The sequence below is a fragment of the Phodopus roborovskii genome, unplaced genomic scaffold, assembly GCF_943737965.1.
Source record: "Phodopus roborovskii unplaced genomic scaffold, PHOROB, whole genome shotgun sequence".
In the NCBI taxonomy this organism is placed as follows: Eukaryota; Metazoa; Chordata; class Mammalia; order Rodentia; family Cricetidae; genus Phodopus; species Phodopus roborovskii.
In genome coordinates, this window is record NW_026126482.1 from 19,920,264 (window position 1) to 19,942,109 (window position 21,846).

Sequence of the window (21,846 nt, forward strand, 5' to 3'; positions counted from 1 at the left end):
TGGAAAGCCTCACACATCTCACAGAGATTAAGCAAAATGAGAATGACAACACAAACAGGTGACTTCTCATCACAGACACTGGGAAGCCTGGAGCAGAGAGAAACACCGAAATCCATGAACCCCATGCTTCGGAGGTGAAGGGGAAATAAAGAAACACAGAGGACATGTAGGGAGGCCCTTGCTTCAGGAAGACCTGCTCTAAGTTGAAGGGATACGGACACAAGACAACAGCCTGAGTTCACAGAACAGTGCCAAGAATGGCCAATGAAGACACACATAGACTATTAAATACTTCTTTTCATTTCTTCCTTTAAGGTGTTTAAAATCAGGTTGCAGAAGCAGTCACTTCACTGTCCAGCTGGCTCTGTAACACAAGGGTCAAACAATGATGATAATGGGCAGAACACAGGGAAGAACGGAGATCTGGGCAACACTTCCTATTTTACCTGAGTTTGGTTTGCATTGTTTCCAGACAGTGATGCATCAAGATGCGCTCTAGAATACTCACTAAGCCCATAAAAATGGAAATCACGACAAGCACTAGCAGACACTAATAAAGTACAAAGGAATAAATGTACAAAGTAAATAGAAATGAAATAGCAAAATGGCAGCCACAAACACAACAATTCCCGATGTGAAGTTGAAGAGCCACCATTAGGCTGGATGACCCAACTGCAGAAATGGGCTGTCCACAAAGGATCTAGTTTAAGATCATATAAGCAAAAAGCTAAAGAATACACCAAACAGTAACCCAAAGGATTAGCTACAGTAATATTGGGAAGGTTAAATCCCACTGGACTCATAGATCTGAGACCACACAGGGCAAGCCCACGTGTCGACCAGCTCAGAAATGCACAAGCAGGCTGTATGTAAAAACCTCTTCACAACAAAAGGTAGTAAAAACCTGGTGTGTGTTACTGTGTGGAAGAATCTCAAACTCATTATGTCAGATATGCGTTAAATGTATCACAAAGACTCTCTTATGATACCCTTTATCTGATTTCCAGAGAAAGCCATGTAGAGCAGGAAAGCAGAGCAGCCATTTTCTAGGCTGGAGCTGAGGATGAGGTCAGACTGCCAGTGGCTGAAGGTCACCTGCTGGGGGAGGTGGGGACAACAGGGATAATTGTGCCAAAGGCTGCCCATTCTTTAAACCTACTAGGCATTACTGAACTGAGCACTTACACTGGATTTTACTGACTATATATCACACTTTACTAAAACTCAAATACACACTACATAAAAGTGTAGTACTGGTGCTTGGACTTGCATGTGTAAACCCCACAGTCTGTATGTCCTGAACAAATGCAGGGCAGAAAGGGGCCACTGAAGCCCACACAGAGCTTTCTGGGGGATGGACATCAATGTGGCCATTTGCTGCCATCATACTTGAGAACAGAGCAGAAAATGCCATGTTAGCAGTTCCTGATTTGCACACAGGCTTTGAGCTGTGTTAACAGGGCTCCATTTAGAAGCAGATACTTCAGCCTCGTCAGCCACACAGAGCTGCTGCCGCCCCATGAAAATGGCCCTACATGGAACATGAGGCAACAGAAGCAGTATGTTTTAAAGAAACAATTTCAGAAATAGACAGAATGTGGATCTGGCCAGTAATTTTCTGACCCCTGCTCCAAAACGACAGCTACTCAAGAGTGAACCAGAGGTTTGCTTTCTATGCACTCAACCTTGGCCATTTCATCCTTGCTCATAAACAGGAGGCCAAAGTAATACACTTCTGCTGTGTTGTTCATTTGCAGGATGTATTTCCTAACATTTTTAAAAAGATTGCCTCATTCCTCTAGCCTTCCATCTTCTTCCCTAGATATCACAAACCATTTGGCCCTACATGGACGGTGGAGTCTCTGTTTTTGTTTTAATGTCATAGTGTGCAACAATACCTGGCCTCTAACTTCTTATGGAAAGTCAAGAACACCCACCCTAGTAGCATAAAAATATCAACTTAATAATTTTGTCATTACTCCCCCCAAAAAAGAAAGGAAGGAAGGAAAAAAGAATGAATGAATGAATGAATCTACACATATCAAATCTGAGAAGTCTTACCCTTTGGGTCCTTGTAATTCAACTTCACTAAGAAATACACTCTAACTAAAAAAAAAAAAAAAAAAAAAAAACAACAATCCCAGGATCCCAAACTGGTCCTGCCACCCCATTCATTCTTCTACCAAGGCCTGATGGAATTATTTTCTCTGCCAGTCTGTCTTTCCTTTCTTTAAAAATCTATGCCAAAGCTGTGTCCTTAGGCAAGTTCCCACCACAAGCAAACCTGAAGGGGACACCTCCAAGCAGGATGCCACATTGCTCCAGCGAAGACATTAGTTCTGGCTTTTGTCCTCTGGTGTCCCTAATGCACATACACATCCCATTGCAGCTGTGTGGGAGCACTCCTATACCTTTTCTCAGACTTGGGAGACATGCTATACTGAAAACTAGGAAGGCAGGAACTAGGTTTTATTTCACTATATCAAGAAGCAAAATAGAAAATGAATATAATCCACACATACTCTGAACCCCTAAAACCAGTGCTTCATGCCACCTTTACCGGCAATGTGGGAGACCCTCCAACAATGAATGAAGTCTGCTTGTTCTAATTTCTAGATGCACATCATACAAGGGAAAGGTTATAATGTCAGTTACATTTTGTTTAAACATATAATAGGTTCACCTCTGAAATTCAAAAGTATTCTGCTGAAACATTCACACAAATACTGCCCTTCTTACTTTTAGGCAAGGCATCTCTAGTTCCAACAATGTACAATAAAGCAAACCACATACACAAATATCTGTAAGGATTGGTTAGTCTCAGGCCGAGTTTGGAAATTTCCAGAATTGTTTGTGATGGCAAATTCAACTTGAAGTCATATATACAAACAACTCTGGAATGGATTCTCAACAAGCAAAGGAAAAAAGTTTATCATCCTTCTAACTCTGATCTCCCTATCACTGGTCCAGTATGCCATTCTTAAGGCTGCACTCCACAGATGGAGGGCATACACAAACCCAGCAAAGAGCTGCCCATTGTCAACCTCAGTCAAGGTGAGCATGACTAAGCATGCTGAAAGCCAAGGAGGTGACTATGTAGATCCCAGCTGTGACGCTTTGGGCAAGTGATAAATTCTCCATTCCTCACTTCCCTCCGCTATAAAATATGCTAATAACACCCCTACTTCATGGAGTTGAAACAAGTCACAAGAAAAAGGCACTTGGCACACAGCCTGGTAACAGTCCTGTGGAAAGGATAGCTATGTCGAACACCAGAAAACCATCTGAACAGCCTCTTCCATGCCATCAGCCCATGACAGCACAGCTATGGGAAGACATATGATTTGTCTGGTTTGTCCTACCCATTCAAGAGTCATCGCTTGAGGCTGTGGCTTGAGACCATTCATTGACCAATCAATGAATCTCTCTGTTCATCTGTACAAGGCCGAATGACTCAAACATGAGCCTGCATCTTCCCCACTTGAACATGTGCTATGTGAAGAACACCAAGACTGGGAAACCACCTTCCAGGTTCCAGGCTGTGGATGCTTCTTCATTTATTTCTGTAATATAACATACTCCCCTAACTGTATATCTAGACCTAACTGTATACCATTTGAATACTGTATGTATTAGGCAGTTATATGCTGGTCTTGCAGTTTTCTTCACTGACAAATCTCAAAGTTGTAAGAGAAGAAGGGGGAAGCACACTTCCAAAAAGTACATCCCTTAAATGTATACTCATCATCGAGTACCAGAGAAATCAGGCTTCACATCAAGTCTGCACCTGTCAAGACCACCATGGTTCCATTCTGCATGGCAACACAGTCTTGTAGTACTCTCTAGAATAGAATAAATACATCATGGAACCAACTCAAAATGCTGCTAAGTTTTTACAATGAAAAATTTGAAAATTAATGTATCATAATAAGCAAGGTGACTCTTGTTTTTAATCACAACACACAGAAGGAAGAGGCAGGGGGATATTCATGAGTTCAAAATCCACCTGGTCATCATACCGAGTTCCAGGCCAGCCAGGGCTACACACTAGGACTATGTCTCAATAACAACAACAACGTAATCCTGTACAAATGTATAAATATGGGTCTAGAGATCTAATGGTCGCATTCTTGTGAGATGACCCTTTGTGAATATATGCTCTCATGTGCGGTAAGCACTCTCTAGTGCTGGTTCCAGCTCTAATGAGGCAGTATATGCTGTAACTGGCATATTAATACATTTCAGAAGAGCACCCTGAATTAACATGCAGAAAAGCACTACCACATGTTTTAAATACAAATTGAAAAGTAAAGCACTTCATCTAGTCATAAAATATTGAACTCAAGAGCAAACGTTACCCAGACTTGCTTGGATCACTGAATTCTAGTTGTGGGGCTTAGGAATAGTTGTACAAGGGGAGCTCTTACTCCCATTACTTACTCTTCTGTCTACAGTCAAATAAATAAATAATACCTCACCAGAACTGTTGTGTACAAAGATGCTTAAAAAAAAAATCATTACTGTGGCTGGTTATATTTTGTATTTTCTTTCAAAAAGAAAAACACTTGACTAATGTTGAAAAGTATTCAGAAGCATCACATGTCCTCTCACTATGAACTGAAAAATAATTACTTTCAAAATGAAGTGGGAGATTTTCTATATTAGGTCTATTCTCATATTATCCCAGTCAAATTAAGTAATGCCAGTCATTTATGTGACAGGTCCTAAAGTCACCAATTTTTTTTCCGTATCTGTCATCTAAAACTGGTTTTTAAATTATTACTTAACTCCCTTTCTAGCTTCAGTAACATACAGAAAAGTATTTTAAATAAGCCAAGGGGTTGTTTTCCCTCCAGGATTCCTGACTCTCAAATCATTTGCTGTCAGCCTGGAGTGACTGACCTAACTTCCAAATCTGTAAAACAATGTGTAAACAGCATTCCCCATAACAATCATTAGAATTAGACAGATTCCACTCACGAACTCAGTGAGATAACCCTTACATAAACAAGGCAAGCTTGCATTCATGATAGGTTTTATAAAAACCACTACTGGGGCAAGCCGTGAACGGACAGCAAGTGAAATATTCTCATTGTTTAGATGATCCTGAAAAAGCAGGCTGGGTTTCTCTTCCTACACTGGGGTAGAGCAGGGGACAGAGATGACACCTATCTCCAAATCTAACACAGTACTCCAATCCCACATGACCAGTCACCCTGAAATATTTTATAACACTTCAGTATACTAACATCAGAGACCTTTCAGCTTCCTGATACTGGATGGAGACTAATGCTGTTTAACCTCTCCTAACAAGTTAAAAACAAAACAAAAAAGTCATGAACTGAGTGAGTTCAAGTGAAAAAACGGAAGGGTTGGCAGTGAGCACGGACTTTCTTTTTCAGGTGACTTTCTGCCCTGGCTGCCCTCATCTCCAGTAGTCTGGACAAGAACCTTTCATGAGCATAGACAAGCACCCTGTGTAGAACCAAGTGCAGCCAGTAAAGAGTTCTCTGTGAACACTCCTGTCCTCTGCTTGTGAAACACATGCAACCCAGAGGCTTGACTAAGCCAGTTCAGGTAGGCGACTTCTGCTTCAAGTGCTTACCCTGTACCAGGCATGTGACAAACAATACTATAGCCTTGAGGTCTAGCCTTTACCCACTATCCGAATTTTACAGACCAAGAAAACAACTTGCACAAGACCACACAGCCCAAGTCATATCAAGAAGCCCAACTCTCTGCCTTTACCACCAGTGAAGAGTACAGAACACAACCATAGTCAGAGAAATTTCCTCCTTCAGTACATGGGAACTAACACACACAGAGACACACAACTGGATAACAAGGTGAAAGACCTTGAACACTCAGCCCTAACCGGGATGTCTCCATCCCTTCCTCTCAGGGCTCAGGGAATTATTCAGAAGAGGGTGCAGAGAGACCATAGAAGCTGGTGGGGTTAGAAGACACCATGGAAACAGTGTCTTCCAGATACCACAGGATTGATGCACAGATGAACTCGGGGACTGGGGCAGCGTGCACAGGGCCTGCACAGGTCTAAGTCAGATGGGCTCCTAGTGCTGAGAGCGGGAACAGTCCTAGGCCCCATCCCTAACCCAGAAGTTCCATCCAATGGCGTTTCACGGGGCATACAAACCACACTTAAGGGTAGGCCCCATATGCCCAGAAGTAGTAGATAGCCAACACATGTCACGATGGCCATGAACTCAAGAGTCCCCAATGCTGTCTAGCACATTTTAATAAGTTAATTTGCAGAGGGCCAGAAGAGGTCATTCTTTGAGGTATTGGTAGTCAAACACATACGACCAATAACAGTGAAAACCAGCCACACCAAATTCTCAAAATATAGCAAAAAAAGGCTAGTATCTCCCATTTTCCACACTGACTTACAATCTTAAAGAAGGTGAGGCTTTGAAAACTTAGACTCAAATAGAACAAAAAAATTGATAGCAGCGCTTTGCTTTTCCACAACTTGATAAGCCAGACTTTGTTGATTCCCCACAGGAGGCCTTACCCTTACAGAGGAGTGGATGTGGGGTTGGATGGAGAAAAGTGGGGGGGGGGGATGGGAGGAGGGGAGAGAGCAGAAATTGTGGTTGGTATGTAAAAATGAAAAAAACCTTTTAAATAGATTAATTTTAAAAGAAAGAGAGAAGAAGGAAGGAAGGAAGGAAGGAAGGAAGGAAGATAGATAGATAGATAGATACATACATACATACATACATACATACATACATACATACAATAATGCCTAACACTGGATCTGAAATGACCGGCACAAATCTCCTGTGAGTCACCAGTTTCTCAAGCCTCCCTGCCTAAGAGGTCAAGAAAAGACCCAGGAAGGTGATGGGGATGGCCCATCCATCCTCAGAGTGTGGGCTGTGTATCAGATGGCCCTGCCTCACTGCTCCCTCACCAGGACCACAAGCGGGACCTTGAGCCTTGACATCTGCCACACCACTGTCAATTCTTCCCCCTAGCTGGTCGGTAGAGCACAAGGCTAGAAGGACTGTGTCCAGGGAGGCAGGGAGGCAGGGAGGCAGGGAAGCAGGCAGGGGCAGCACTCTGAACAGCTGCTCTCGGCAGGAAATTTTCCTACACTCTTCCATAGTCCCATCACTTCAGAGCAGTCGGGGTGAGAATGCTAGGACCACCCTGGATTGTGCAAATGGGAAAGGGCAAAGACAATGGATTACATGACAAGGATGTGGAAACCTAATTCCCACAGTGGACGGAGCACCAGTCCTGTGTAACTCAACCTCATGTGCGCTTCAAACCTACTTTCTACCTTTGCCAAACCAAGTCCTCTCAGATTCGTCTACTAAGGCTTTTCTGAGGGCGAAAATGTGCAAAGCCTGCCCCTTTGGGAAGCAGAGCCCACACAGGTCTAACAGTAAGATCCACGCATGCATACATGCTGTTTTAGGATGAACTGGTACTTCTCATACTCACTTGTGTGCCTGAAAATTAATTCTGGTAGCTTCTTTCATCAGCTTATTTCTAATCCCAAACTTTTCCCAGGAGCAGAGGGATACAGACACAGGCACAGACACACGCACAGGAACATGCACACACACACACACACACACACACACACACACACACACACACACACAGAGCAAGGAAGGAAGGAAGAAGATAAGAGTGGAAGGGACTTTGTTAGGAGGGAGAGGGAGGGTTGACAGGAAGAAGGAGGAGATGGGTGGGAGGTATGTGATTAGATTAGATGACCATCACCATTGAGGAACAAATTTAATTGAAAAATGAGTTTGAAGGGTAGGGATAGAGCTCGGTGGTAGAGTACCACCTAACATGCACAGGCTCTACATTCAATCCTCAGTTAAAAAAAACAGAACAGAGAAAGTGCCTTTACTACACTTCACAATGACCCCCCTGCTCGTCCTTAGCAGCACAGTGTGCTACAGGCTCCACTGTGTCCTTTCCAATCGCAAACTGACTAGCTGCTAACATTTCCTGCCACTGTCCAGCAGCACATCCTAATAACCAACTATGGACATCAGTCTCTACTGAAAATAAATGGCTTTTGTTTGCTGATCGAGATGGCGTCTCACCAAGTTGCCCATCAAGCTAATTTTCAGTTGCTAGCCTCAGGAATTCTTAGGCAGCAGCTTCCTGAGTAGCTACAATTTCAGGTGCAGGCCACAGCCACCAATCCCAACTATAGAGGGGGCTGCTAGTTATGTATCACTTTACACATTTATAAAGCTAAGAAATCATAAATGAATCCACAAGTCTAGGACTCATTAACAACTCTCTGGACTCTATTAGCTAGCTAAGGATACTATTGGCCTATCTGTGGCCCTCATAGAAATTGGAACAGATAAATCCTAAAGGCAGGCCTCCAAATGCCCATCTTGGCTAGAATCTCTACCCCAAGGGCCTTGCCTTGACTGTAAACAAGATAAAGTCCCCTCTTCAAAAGGCTCATAATATTCAAGTTCCATACTTTCTCTGTGACTCTGAGCGATCAGACTCCCCAATGTTACATCTAATGTGCTCCATCTAAATCCCCACCTAATTAAATTCTGCACTAGTCAGTTCCAACATGAGCCCAGGGGAGTTACCTATGCCAGCACAGAGGTCTAGTGCATTTTTAGGCAGGGAACATGCACTGTTTCAAGTGTCAAGTAGCTCAGAAAATTGATCATATGTCTAAACGTCACCTTATGATGCCTGGCCATTGAGATCATTTGCAATTAAACATCTCTGACTTGAAAAGTGTATTCCTAAGGTATGTTTTCCTGTTACAACACAGCTGAAGACTCCCTGTCACCCAACAACTGCACAGCAAAAAGTCTCATCATTGTGAGGACACTGGTGCTGAGAACCTGCTGTACAGCAGGCATGCAGAAGCAGAAACTACAAACTATAATGACAATATAAACAATGTTACTGGCTCATGTACTTACTACATTATCCTTCTTACCATCAGTGTTGTATGTACACCTTCTTCTTTACACACACACACACACACACACACACACAGAGAGAGAGAGAGAGAGAGAGAGAGGGGGAGAGGGAGAGGGAGAGGGAGAGGGAGAGGGAGAGGGAGAGGGAGAGGGAGAGGGAGAGGGAGAGGGAGAGGGAGAGGGAGAGGGAGAGGGAGAGCACTGTGGAGTGGCCTCAGGTGAGCTCTAAGAAAAGATCCTAAAGGGAATACTGTCATCACAGGCTCTACATCAGATCTGTGTAAAGATTCCCAAAGACCTTCCATGTGGACCACTGATACTCCTAACCCTGGGCTCAGCTGAAGTCTGCTTTCAGTTTGGCTTTTGGTTGTTTCACTGGTTTGATTTTTCAAAACAGGCTTCTGTGTAGCCATGCTTGTCCTGGAACTCTCTCTCTGGAGATCAGGCTGGCCTCAAACTCAGAGAAATCCACCTACCTCTGCCTCCTGAGTGCTGGCTTGCATGTGACACCATCAGGTTTGTGTTTTCAATTTTTAAACAAAAATAAAAAATAAATAAATAAATAAAAAGCAAAGAAAACTGATAAGAGTATAAGGACTACATCTGCCTATTGCTATTTGTTTATATGCCTCTGCCGATATAGAACAACATGGTTTTGACTTTATAGCTTGTCCTTGTGATTACATAATCAGGTGACTCTTCTTAATCCTCTGAGTATAAATTTTCTAATGCTCTGAATAAAGTTGGCTATTACATGAGGAGAAAAAAAAGTATAAAGACAAAATATTTTTCAACAATTAAAAAATGTATTTCTATTTTATGCTAATTATTATTACAAGAGCCAAAAAGTCAAGCTTTCTTTTTCATTTATAAGATTAAAATATAACTTTAGTATGTTGATGTTCATTTATTATTGAATGAAAAACAACTTTTATAAGCACAGCCTGACCGTACAGTATTCATGAAGTCTACCTTGTCCCAGGTCATCAGGGTCACTCACCATATTCTAATCACCCAAGGCAGCTTCAAGGTCTGAAGCCTCCACACACAGCAAGGGGCTTGGATGAATGTAGCATTTTTACCTTTTATGCTGCACTTTTTACTTTTTTTTTTTTTTAAGATATACAAATACCACTGTGTTAGAATTCCCTCAGCTCAGATTTTTAAATTGTGGGTCACTTGCTTAATTCTTAAAAACTGAATGTGGGGGTTGAGAGAAAAAAAAAATCCTTTGGCAACAGTGAAAGATTTCTAAACATGCAGCATAGACTAAAACTAATTGAAAACCAAATGCATGATGAATGCAAAATGGGAAGGGGGGCAGCGCTCAGCATAGACAGTACTGCAGCCTTGCTCTGTCCACAAAACATGTGTACTTTGTACCAAACTGGACATCACACACACTCAAGGAACCCTGCCTGAAATACCTGGGCTCAGATTCCAAACAATTATATGTCCAAACCGCCCTGTTAAACTATCCAAAGTTTTCTGCTCCTCTAGAAACTATAACAACTTAAAATTTTCCAACCATAGCATACATGTATGAAATTAGTGTTCATCTTTGTGTTATATTGCTACTGTTAAAATACTTGATTTTAGAAATTACTGTTTCAGATTCTGACTTGAATTCTGTTAAAAATAAATAAATAAATAAATAAAATAGGAAGTTTAGAGGTTAGAACAGAATTTCCAACAATTTCTGACATGGCCCTGGCCATACTTCTGCCATTTGGTACCATGTAACATGTGAAATAGCATTTTCAGGATCACGTCAAAGCATCAATCAATTAGAAACCCTACAGGTGCTCCACATCCCACAGCATCAAATGGTCATCTGAGACCTAATTCTTTTGTGTTAAAACAAATAAACATACCAAATTTAGCATGCAAATTTTTTTTGATCTTAGTGACAAAATAAAGTTATTTTTTAAACTTTTATGATCTGGGGCTAGAGAGATGGCTAGATAGTTAAGAGCACTTACTAATCTTGCAGAGCATTGGAGTTAGTTGCCAGTCAACCCCTACACCCGATACCTATAACTGCTGTAACTCCAGGGGCCCTCCCACCGTCTTCTGGCTGTTGAGGTAATTACACACACATGTACATATACTAACATATGAAATATTTTTATAACTGTGACTTACTGTTATTAAATGCTTAATTTATGTGCTTATTTTATATTTTTATATAACCAAGAGCTTCTAAAACTTTCTTCAGTGAAAAGAGGGTATGAATGGAAAAGTTTTAATCAGCCCGCGCCTATATACAGACTCGATACATGCTCACATGTTTGCAGCCTAGGAACAAAACCTTAAAGCACATAGGCCAGGTATACAGTAGGCTAGACCACCTAAGATGTGTGAATGGATATATTTGTATGATAGACTCACCAACAGTGTATTTCTCTGTGTGTGGCTGTAATATTAAGTGATGAATCTATTTCACACAGCACTTTATTATGCTTAAGATTATTTGATTTAGCAATTGTCTCTTTCACGCTGCTACAATCTTTACATATGCATCTGTATCTTTGTGTACATGTGCGTGAATAGTGGTCTGGACATGCCACGGACATGTGTGGACATCAGGACAACTTTAGGTGTCACTTCTTGCCTTCTGCCTCATCTGAGACCGGACCTCTTGGTGTCTAGGTACACTAGGCTGTCTGGCCCATGAGCTTATTGGTACTCTGTTTCCACCTCCCACTTTACCCCAGAGGGAGATTACAGGACCTGTGCTACTGGCTACTGGCTTCTAGACATCTGAACTCTGGTCCTCCTAGAAGGATAGCAAGCATTTTACCAACTGAGCCATCTTACAAGTCTAATACTGCTGAATTCTTATATATTGGAATCAAATAGAAAAGATGACTGCTTCTCCCAGTGAATGAAACACATCAAAACAATACAAATCATTTAACAGACATAGTAAAATTGCTTCCTTTTAGATACTAAATATCTTTGTCTTTAAGAGAAAAACATTTACCCTCTGGTGTTTGTATAAAGTGTGTTTTATATGTATCCTTTGCTGTTTTGTTTGGTGGGGGGGGGGGAATAGAACCCAGGGTCTCAAGCATGTTAAGCCCACATCCTACCCCATGCTAGACCCCTAGACTTATATACAAATATTGATGAGATGCTTCTTTGTTGAAAATTAGTAGTTTGTTCTGACACCTGCAAACAATGTGCTGTGTAAATGTCAATTCCAACTTTCTTCTTCATGTCTTCATCTTGATACAACTTACAGAAGTTAATCTCCAAAGGATATGGGAACGCAGAAGGCAAGCCCACGATACAACACCTGCCTAACGTGCTTGAAGGACAAGGTTCAATTTCCCACAGACACAAAACGAAGAGAGGAGAGATTTTTCTTTTGAATGAAGATAAAATCACAGTGGTTTCAATCATCAGAAAATAGCAACCATCAATTTCAGATTCCATAGTTCCTGCTAAGAAATGATCAATCTTAGCCCTGAACCGGAAAACTGTCATTCTGTGGAATTCATCCATTCAACACATAAAGGACAACTACTACATAAGACAGAGGGGAATGAAGCAAATGGAGCAGGCTCATCATCCGAGGAACCCACAGCCATTGCTGGTGCCAATGACGCACTTGATGATGCCTTACCTCGGAGATTTCTGGGATGTATCTGCTTCGTTCGAGGCATTTTCTTAGATTTAAGAGCTCCTTTTTCTTCTTAGAAATTGCTGGAAGAGCAGGTTACAAAAGGCTGGCTCCATGTACTTGTCCCACATCAGTTAATCCACATGCTGGAAAGAAAAAGACAAAAGCAGTAAGTCTCACTACCTTCAAAAGAAAAGGATACGTTAAAAGCTAGGGCTTAGAGCAGTGCTGACTGAACCACAAGAAAAAGGTAACCTTTGCGAACATCATTCAATTTTAACTAAGCACAGGACAGGTAGGTCATCTTGACATTCCCTAGGCCTTCTTGTTGATTAAACAAGAGAAGCAAAAAGTTAGTAGACATAGCTTAGACTAGACTGAAAAGATTTGGTTTAGAATGGCATTACTGGAATTACAATTAAGGTTAGCAATGTAACGTGAAAGAGTTATGCTGTATACAGTCCATATGCCCATTCATAAGGGAAGCCCAATGTCCTGGTAATGCCATTTCAGTTGACTCAGTTAACAGGTACAGTTGCTATGGTGGCTGTTCCCCAGTGATGGCACGCCTCCACTCCAGGTTCATGGCAGGACTACACATGCCTGTGATCTGCAGCTGCTTGTTGACCTTTGAGTAGACCACAGACATGCCTCACATTCATGCAGTCCCACTTAGTTATCAAAGAAAGATCTTCCAGAGCATTCTGTCCCCTCTGGCACAGGCCAGGCACTGTTCCAGTCAGTGTGTATTACTAAAGGGTTGCAATGCCAGTTACACAATATGATCATGCTGGCTAAACAAAAAGCAGCCCTTTGTTGTTTTAAGGCCTGGGAATTACTTGTTACTGCAGCATAACCTAGTCTGTCCTGACTGTGCCTTTTCAAAAGCAATCTGAAATCCATCATGCCATTATGCAATTATCCATCGGGCAGGTCCAACCCACAGCCCATGGGCAGTGACCAAGTTTGACTGGGGATCTCTAAATATGCACAAAATAGTAAACTTATTTAAAACATTACAAGAGTTCCTTTTTTTTTTTTTTTTTTTTTTTTTGTAACTCTGTAGCAAGTAGCAAGGTTCTTGAGCCATGACACCATGACATTATGTTGCAATGTCAAAAGGTTGACTGTGCCTGAAACCTAACCACCCAAATTCCCAAATCAGTAACCCAGGTCTCTTCCATTAGATTTTTTCTCAACAATCAGTTAAAATTTCAGCTTTTACTTCCTGCAACAACACTGATAAGCAAAGCCCATTATGTTGGCACTAAAGGTGAAACTGAAGTTTAATCGCTAAGCAAACATAAGGAACAGACTAAGGACACTTTGTTCAAAACCTGTCATATCTATTAGCGCACATGACACAATAGAATACTTAGTGGGTACTTGTTTTACTGTAGAGTTTCTACCTATCACCTAATTCAATCCTAACTACTGAGACAACAGCTCCAATTCATCCATTTTACAGGAAACAAACAAACAAAAACAGGTTTTAGAAGAGGTTAGGAAATCTGCCTCAGATCAGTTAACTATGGAATGTGGCCCCACATGACTCCATGCCCATTTCCTCAGAGAAGGTAACACTTAACCTACCTATCCTAAGCAACCCCCTCCCAAAAGGATGAATGACACAGCAAATTGTGAGGACATACTTTGGAATCAAACCAGACTGGGTTCAAGGCCAGGCTTTACCCCATAGTGTGTGGCCTTGTTCAAGGTACTTAACCACTCTGAAAAGATCAGATTTCCCAAGCCTTAAACCAGGAAACATTATCCACCTCAGAAGGGTTGTTGTAAGGACTAAGCTCAACAAAGTAGAAGCTTTGCCTGCCACACGAAAATGCTGAAATATTAATTCCCGGGAAGAACGCATCTTAAGGGAAAGGATGTGTCTAAAATCCCAGAATAAGCTTTTAGAAATGTACGCTTTCACTTTAGCTAAAACGCACAAGAAAACGGTGGCTACAATTAACGTGCTTGCTGTATTGCTAACAGGGCTACATATGCCAGCACAGACATAGCACAAACTACACAACCTAATGCAGGAGGAAGACTAAGAAACACGATGGTCAACGATGGATGATGTGTCTTGCAGCACCAGCTAATGACCTACAAAAGATAATGCTCTTCAACTCCCGTTACCACAGAGGCATCAGCTATCGAATTCAAGAATGTTCTGACTGCACAGAGAATTGAAAAAGCGTATGAATGCTCCGTTCCTTAAAAAACTAAAGCTTCTAAGCGATCACAATATTACTAAGTTTTTAAAGCGTAAACTCTTGAGTGAAGCCGATCACGTGACGCCCCATCAGCTCCCAAGCATAAATGTAGAATATGCAAATTCCCAACCTGTAACAGCTTTGGGCGACCCGGTTTTGCAGCCTCCACCCCCTGTCCCTAGCTGTCCAGCCCACATTTAAATCCGTGGAGGAGAAGTGGTTATTTTCAAAGACGACAGCACTGTAGCGACTAGGAGGAGTGATCAACCATTCTTTCTCGGGAAAGAAAAATATACTACAAGGTGCAAAAACAGGACACGATCAAAAAGCGTAAAGGCAGTCTCAAGAAGAAAAAACATGAATGAATGTGGAGGGCGGAGCCTGGGAAAACCCCTCTGCAACGCTGTACTGAACAAAGCGCTTCGCATGCCAGAAGGAGGGGGGAATGGAAGTGCCAGCTCCGGAAGGAGCCTGGAGTGGATGCGGAGAGCCAGAGGAGGCGGAGGACAGAGCAGGCGAGCGCGGCAGCCTTGAGACTCCTCCTCGCGCCAGCCTCACCGCCGCCCCCTCCCCTCTCAAGCCGCAACTCCTGCTGGAGCCCGACCCCGCGGCGAGCCCGAGCCGCCCCGCGCCCCTGCCCACCGCCCCCGATCCACCAGCGGCGGGCGCGCGCCCTACCCGGAGAGAAACTACCCAGGTGGCCCGGAGTAAACAGGCACCCCGGGCAAAGAACGAAAGGGAAAGCGAGCCACAAAGCCGGGAGGTGCGGAAGCCGCGGCCTGGTCTCCCGCAGCCCCGCCGAGCCCTGCTGCGAGAAGCGGCGGTGGCGACCGGGAGGCCGGCCCTCCGTACCTGCTGGACTCGCAGGACCGCAGCTCCCGCCGCCCGTGCGGCCAGGACCCGGCGAAGTGGCAAGCGGCTCCCGCACGCAGCATCCCCTCCGCAAGGTCGGCGCCGGCACACGCGCACACACTCACACGCACACCCGCGCGCCCGCCCGCCCGCCCGCCCGCCAGGGGGAGGTGGTCCCGGCCCCCGCCCCCCGCGCTGCGCTCTCCCGGGTGCAGCGCCCCCACCGCCGCGCCCGGCCCGCACCCCGCCCGCACCCCGTCGGGAGCTGCGCTGCACTTGACAACCGGGACACAAGCAAAACCTCCTCCCGCGGCCCCGTCCCCGCCGCGCCCGGTCCCGCTGCCGACGGGCACCGAGGAGCGAGCGGGGCGCGGGAGGGACCGGGTGGGACCCGGCGGGAGAGCGGCCTTTACCTCTCCCGGGTGTCCGTGAGGACGGCTGGCAGGGCGAGGGCGACCAGGGCGAAGGTCGGCGGCTTCCCCCGCGCGTGGGCGGGGCAGCAGGGGATCCCCGGGGGCGGCGGGGCGGGGGCTGCGGCGGGAGGGCGGGCTCGCGTGAAGCCGGCCCGGGGCCCCCTGCCGCCCCGCCCGCCCGCCCGCCCGCCCGCCCGCCCGGCCGCCCGCCCGCCCGCCGCAGGCCCCGCCGCGGGGACCCAGGACGCGGGAGGAGGCGCGGCCCGAGGGGCGGGGCGGGCGGGGCGGGGCGGGGGAGGAGGCGGGGCTCCGCGGCCCGGGGAAGCCCGGCCGGGCCGCAGTCGGGGGCGGTTGGCCCGGGACGAGGGGCGGGGCCGGGCGGCGCCCGATTCTCTTTACCGTCTTTTGACTTTCTAGAGCAGGATGTGGGCCGGCCCGGTGACGTCATGGTGTCTCCCAGCCCCGCCCCTCGCCCTGGCCCTAGTGGGGAGGAGGAGGACCCGGGAGGGAGGGGGGACCCCAAGGGGGTTTCCTCAGCTCCAAGTAAAGGGAAGGGGAAATCATTGTGAAACTTGAAACTCATTAACTTTGAAAAATAACTTTAAAAAAAAAAAAGAAAGAAAGAAAGAAAGGGGGCGGGGTGTTGGTTTAGAGGGTCGGAGGGGACGTTTTATTAAGCCCTGAAATGAAAGCACTTTTTTGGTGGCGGATGTTCTATTAAAAGACCGAGGAAAGCCAAGGTTATTCCGGAGAGAGCCGGTGCTTCCCAGAGCCGAAGCAGCGAGCGCAGTTAACCCCTCCTTGCCTGCCTGACAGCTGGGGACTAACCCGCCAGGGAACTTTGGGAGCAGAGGAGGGGGTACAGGGCGGAGTCGCCCAGCCGGCTTCTGGAACTCTGGGGGAGTGAAATAGGAAGACAGATTAATTTATTACAAACCAGAGCTTGACCCCGGCTTCTAGAAAGTGTTAGAGAAAGGGGACTGGAAACTTCTGGAAATATCAGGAGAGCTTAATCTGGGGATGGAAGCAGGTTTTCAAGGTTAGAGATGAAGAGTGCTAGCAGTTTGCATTTAAAAATTCCACATATCTGCTAAAAAGTCAGAAGTGACTGATGTAACGGGCCACCTCAAAGTTGGAAAGAAAAACGTGTGAAACAGAGAGAGAGAAAGAGACGCAAAACAAAAATATTCTTTGCTAAACGACCATACGCCTACTAACAGCTGACCATCTGTGCAAACTTGTTTTGTTCCCCTAGGCTTTCATAAAGATGTCCAGGCCGTTCCTGCTAACGGTTGACCCCTAAAATCCCCTGAGGAAGTCCTACCTCTGGCTCATTCGAGCTAAGAAAAGCTCAAAGCCCCAGAATGGAAATGATTAAAAATGGAATACTCAGTAATGGCAAGCCTAGAGCCAAAAATAATGTTTTGCAAAGGGGAAAATATGCCTACGAGAAAGTAAATTTGGTTATAGGAGCAAAGATCGGGCAACTAGAAAGTTCAAATGGTGGGTAGCATGCTATGTTAGCTCTACAATGGAATAGTGTCATTTTAACTTTTCAGTGGGATAGCATCTATTTCATTAAATAAAACATCCAATGGGTCAGATTCACAAAGAATATAGTGTAGCGCCCTTCCCCCAGTTGAGCTGTTTGAATCTAAAGCTAAGCATACACATAGATGTGAACCTATATGTAATGTGTTAGGATAAAGACACATTCTTCCTAAGTCTAGTGTGTGTTACTTGGAACGGAAAAAAAAAAATAGCTAAGTGCCAGGGTGCATTCTTTGACTTGATAGTTGCTAAACACAACAGAAATTTATCCATGAACCCACTTTGTCTTTAGGATATAGCGATGCTATGAATGTTTGAACAAACTGCATCTGATTTTGAATTGTCATTTCACTATATTTTCTTGAGCAGCAAACAGGTATTAAAACTTGTCTGAGACAGATAATACAGAACACTTTCCTGCTAAGTTTTCTGAATTCCCTAAATGCGATTTGTTTCGTGCCAGAATGCAGAAAAATACAGCTATGTTATATATAAATACCTTGTTTCAGCTTGTGTTGTGACACAGTAAATAGTAGGTCCTCAGACTATAGCAAATAAACGGAATTGTATGTGTGATCCCGATTACCCTGTTAGTGGTAACCTTCAGATTGAACTGTCAAAAATCCTGGAACAACGGGGATCCGGATAATGGTTCTAGATTTAGGAGAAGCAAAGAGGTTCCAGGGGCCCCTTCTGTTTATCCACGGATCATTTAAATGTTTATATTGCGCCCCTTGGGAAAAGTGGGGTCTTGAGGGGTTCTGATCGCATTTCCCCAGCTGAGCAGCTTAGGGAGAGCACCATCCAAGCCGCGGCCGCGCCTGCTCCTTCCCCCTACCCGGGTTCCCACGCGGCCGCCGGGTGCTGTCTGGCTCGGGCTCCCCCTTGGCGCGGCCCCGCGGCTCCGGCCCTCCGCCCTGTGCGGACAGCAGCGCCACCGCCACGCGGAGATCCCGGAGGTTCCTCCTGCTGGCCCTGGGTCACACCGCCAGTCCCTCCCCTCCAGCCTGCACGCTGGGCTTCCCCGTCCACCAACGAGTCCTCTCCCCTCCCCCTCGCCTCCCACTCGGGGCCACCGGACTACAAACCTTCCCCGCAGCAACTGTCCCCTACGACCGGGCTCTTCCCAAGCCAAGCAGACAAAAGAACCGAGGAAAGAAAACTTACCGAACTGCAAGGCAAAAACTCTTGCTCCCAAGCTTCCTGGGTTCAACTTTTCATTTTAAAAACAACAAAAGCAGAAACCAAAAGCCTCCTAGGTTGGAAGTGGGCGTGAGAGGAAACGCTGGGGGAGGCGCTTGGTTCCCTCGCTGAGCTGCTCCCCCCCCCCCCCTTTCTGGCCCCTGCTCATAGCTTTGATGTTATCTAGTGAGCCGCCTACGTGGGTTATACCTTGAGCTCAGTGCCTGGTAATAGTCGGATGTTCACCACTGTGGGTGCTGCTAGCAGCCAGTGCAGCAGGTGGCCAGAGGATGGAATCCCAGGCTCTAACACAGGATGGAAAAGAAGGACCTTTGTGGACTCCCTTTATCACCTGAGCTGAAGGAGGCTCTCCCAGCTAGTGATCTTGGTCTTGGAACTGAGCTACTTTTCCTGCTCCAATCAGAGAAGGAGGGCTCCCAAGATTACACTCTTTTTCCTTCCACTCACAGTACGAACTTGTAACGAGATCGTCTGGATGTTTCTCCAGGCTCTGTTCAGTTTTTAGATCTCAGCTTTGGAAGCAGGTATTATTTTCTCTCTGAGAGATTCCTGCAGCCTCGAAGAGACAAGAATACAACTTCGAAGATGATAAATTGTAATAATACACTATAGATTTCCTTATGGGTCAAAATACCTGCATACCCTCCCCTTTCTGTTATGAAAAGCTTGTAACTCTTGGTTTTATGCTATTTATCTGCACACCAGCTCAAGCTGGATATGTATTTTGTATTAAGTTTCCAGTCTCGGAATCATCACTAAGGAAAGATGTTTTGAAAATCAGAAATAGAACAGGTTAGTAATAAAGGAAAGGCACGGTCTCTCATTCATCCTCTCTGGCACATGCCCTTAATGACAGCGCCAGGCTGTGTTCAGGCCTTGCCCTCTGGGAGTTTACAAATTAATGGAGACAGCACTAACACATGGAAAACTACCTGGAGGGAGAATAGATACAAGCCACAGCTTATAAACAGAGCCAATTACAGTTACTCTGAGTTATTTATATGACTGCTGAGCGATCTTTGGGTGGAGGGAAAGTCTATCCAAAAGAAAGTTCCAGAAGAGGGTGAGTCCTCCGTAGAGCTTTGAGGGAAAGTTTGGGATTTGCCAGTAAGATAAGCACAGTTCTCAAACCCAGAGAAGCAGCCGCTAAATGAGGAGAGACCCATGAGGGGTTATTTCTCTCCCTGCAGTAATAAGTCCAGGTGAGTGAAGAATGACTGACACCCAAATTAGGACAGTATTGAGAGTGGGAGGGAAGCTCTTGTTATTCATACCCAGATGGCAGTCATGCACCTGGGCTGTCCTGGTAGGTTTTCCTAGTAGTAGCAGCCATGGTGCACCAGTCACAATGAACCGGCACCAGGCAGTTAGAGGAGAGCCCACTCATTCATCCTTAGGAAGGAATTAAGACATGATGCTGCAAGCAGTTGGTAGTCGTTTGGAGACATCTGGACAGAGAATGGTCTTTTTAAGCAAAGTTGTTGTGGCTGAAGGATTTGGGAGTGAGATATGGGAGCTGGGTACAAAGACTACATACAGCAATCGTGACACTAGCTGTTGTGACTGTAGGAGTGGTGGCTGCCCAAGCTTCCTGCTGTCATTTCTCCTTCGTCCCATTTCTAAAATGTTAAGTAATCTGCCAAGAGCCATGGAGTTAGTGCATGGTACATTCATGACTGAATTCCACAGAAGATTCGGATGGCTAAAGCATAAAGGCCGTATTTTATGGGGGAAAAGACTATAATAACTTGGTAATATTCCTTACCTGTGGAGCAGAAAAGGAAAGAAGTCATTGCTTTGAAATCTGCAGCTATTCAAGCTCTGAGAAATCGGTACATGGTGTCAGAAAAGTGTAGTTGCTGGGTTATCTGAGGCTGGAAGGAGTGGAGGGAAGATGTGTTTGGGTTTGAAGATTTCTAATTTGGGGAAGTATAAGATCCCCCACATTTGTTTAATTCACACTGCTAGCTCTGTTGGGAAATGCCTAATTCAATGTTGAGTATGACTGTTTCATAAATATTATTTGGTGTACTGCCTATTAAATAGTCTGGAAGAAGGGTAGTTATGATTGACAGACATGCTATATGCAGTGCTCTGGATTCCTTGTAGACCATGTCCTACGTGTCACACTGAGAAACAGAGGAACCAGTGAACAGGATTCTACAAAACCTGCTGACCTGTGATCAAATTATGTAGAAATAAGCACAACAGTCTAAGCCATGGTGCCAGTCTGCTCTGGCTGATGTAACGAACTACCACAGACTGGGGATCACAGACAGCATGCATTTATCCCCTCACAGTTCTGGAGTGTGGAAGTCCAAAATGAAGTTTGCAGCAGATTCCTTTCTACTGAGGACCACAGATGGCTGCCTGCTTGGTGAGTCTTCACAAGGCCTGTCTGGGTGGGGTTTGTATGCATGGGAGAGGAAGGAAGAAAAAGTGAAGGCTCTGATTCCTCTCCCTGTAAGGACACTCTAGATGGAAGATGCAATACCCCCCATAGGCTTAGGAGTTTAAGTACTTGGTCTCCAGCTGGTGGCTCTGTTTGGGGGGCTTGTGGAACCCTTGGGAGGGAAAGCCTTGCTGGCTGAAGTGGGTGACTAAGGGCAGACCTAAGAGTTTCATAGCAGGCCCTGCTACCTGCCTTCTCTTGGCTTCTTTTCTGAGAGCAGTAAGATGGCTAGGGGTCTTGGCTGCACATCACAATCACAGCCTCAGCATCTTCCCATCCGAGATGGACCACACCCTCAAACTATGAGCTAAAATAACCCTAATCCCAGGGATCAGTGCTCCATTTAAACCACCATTTCAACTCTAATTGCTATTAAAGTCCCTGATTCCAAATACAGTAGCACTGAGGTGGCCAGACACAGCCCTGTGGCTTATAAGAGTTTTGTTTGGGAGTTCTTTTGTTTTCTTTGAGACAGTGTCTCACTATGTATCCCAGGCTGGCCTAGAACTCACAGATATCAACTTGCCTCTGTCCCAGTGCTGGGACAGAGAAGTTTTAATCCCAGCCCACAATGAGT

The 21,846-nt window shown here is 45.1% G+C and overlaps 2 protein-coding genes across 5 annotated transcripts in view; one reads left to right on the forward strand and one right to left on the reverse strand.

Moving 5' to 3' along the window:
* Hivep1 (HIVEP zinc finger 1) overlaps window positions 1-18,876 on the reverse strand; it is a 130,589-nt gene extending 111,713 nt beyond the window's left edge. Inside the window, exons 1-2 of one of the 3 annotated variants that reach the window (XM_051194379.1) lie at window positions 18,782-18,876; window positions 12,583-12,725 (exon numbers count right to left, since the gene is read on the reverse strand). In XM_051194379.1, coding sequence (XP_051050336.1) covers window positions 12,583-12,622 — 40 coding nt within the window. In that variant the 5' untranslated portion in view covers window positions 12,623-12,725; window positions 18,782-18,876. Of the gene's footprint in view, window positions 1-12,582; window positions 12,726-15,650; window positions 15,782-16,063; window positions 16,213-18,781 lie in introns of those variants that run through there. The other 2 variants (XM_051194377.1, XM_051194378.1) reach the window with 2 other exon arrangements.
* On the forward strand, window positions 15,032-19,901 carry LOC127229302 (uncharacterized). Of its 2 annotated transcripts, none has more exons than XM_051194381.1 (2): window positions 15,032-15,745; window positions 19,523-19,901. In XM_051194381.1, exons 1-2 carry the CDS (start codon window positions 15,244-15,246, stop codon window positions 19,612-19,614), a joined length of 594 nt encoding a protein of 197 aa, XP_051050338.1. In that variant the 5' UTR covers window positions 15,032-15,243; the 3' UTR covers window positions 19,615-19,901. The 2 variants fall into 2 exon arrangements, 1 of the variants encoding a protein (XP_051050338.1); XR_007835124.1 differs by lacking the exon at window positions 15,032-15,745 and adding an exon at window positions 16,015-16,117.
* Window positions 19,902-21,846: the final 1,945 nt, after the last annotated feature.

Bases quoted from the DNA above. Each gene is read 5' to 3' on its own strand.
- LOC127229302 (XM_051194381.1), top strand. From the start codon at position 15,244: ATGGAAGTGCCAGCTCCGGAAGGAGCCTGGAGTGGATGCGGAGAGCCA. The intron at 15,746-19,522 runs GTCGGCGCCGGC...TCTGCACACCAG, and splicing joins CGCAGCATCCCCTCCGCAAG to CTCAAGCTGGATATGTATTT.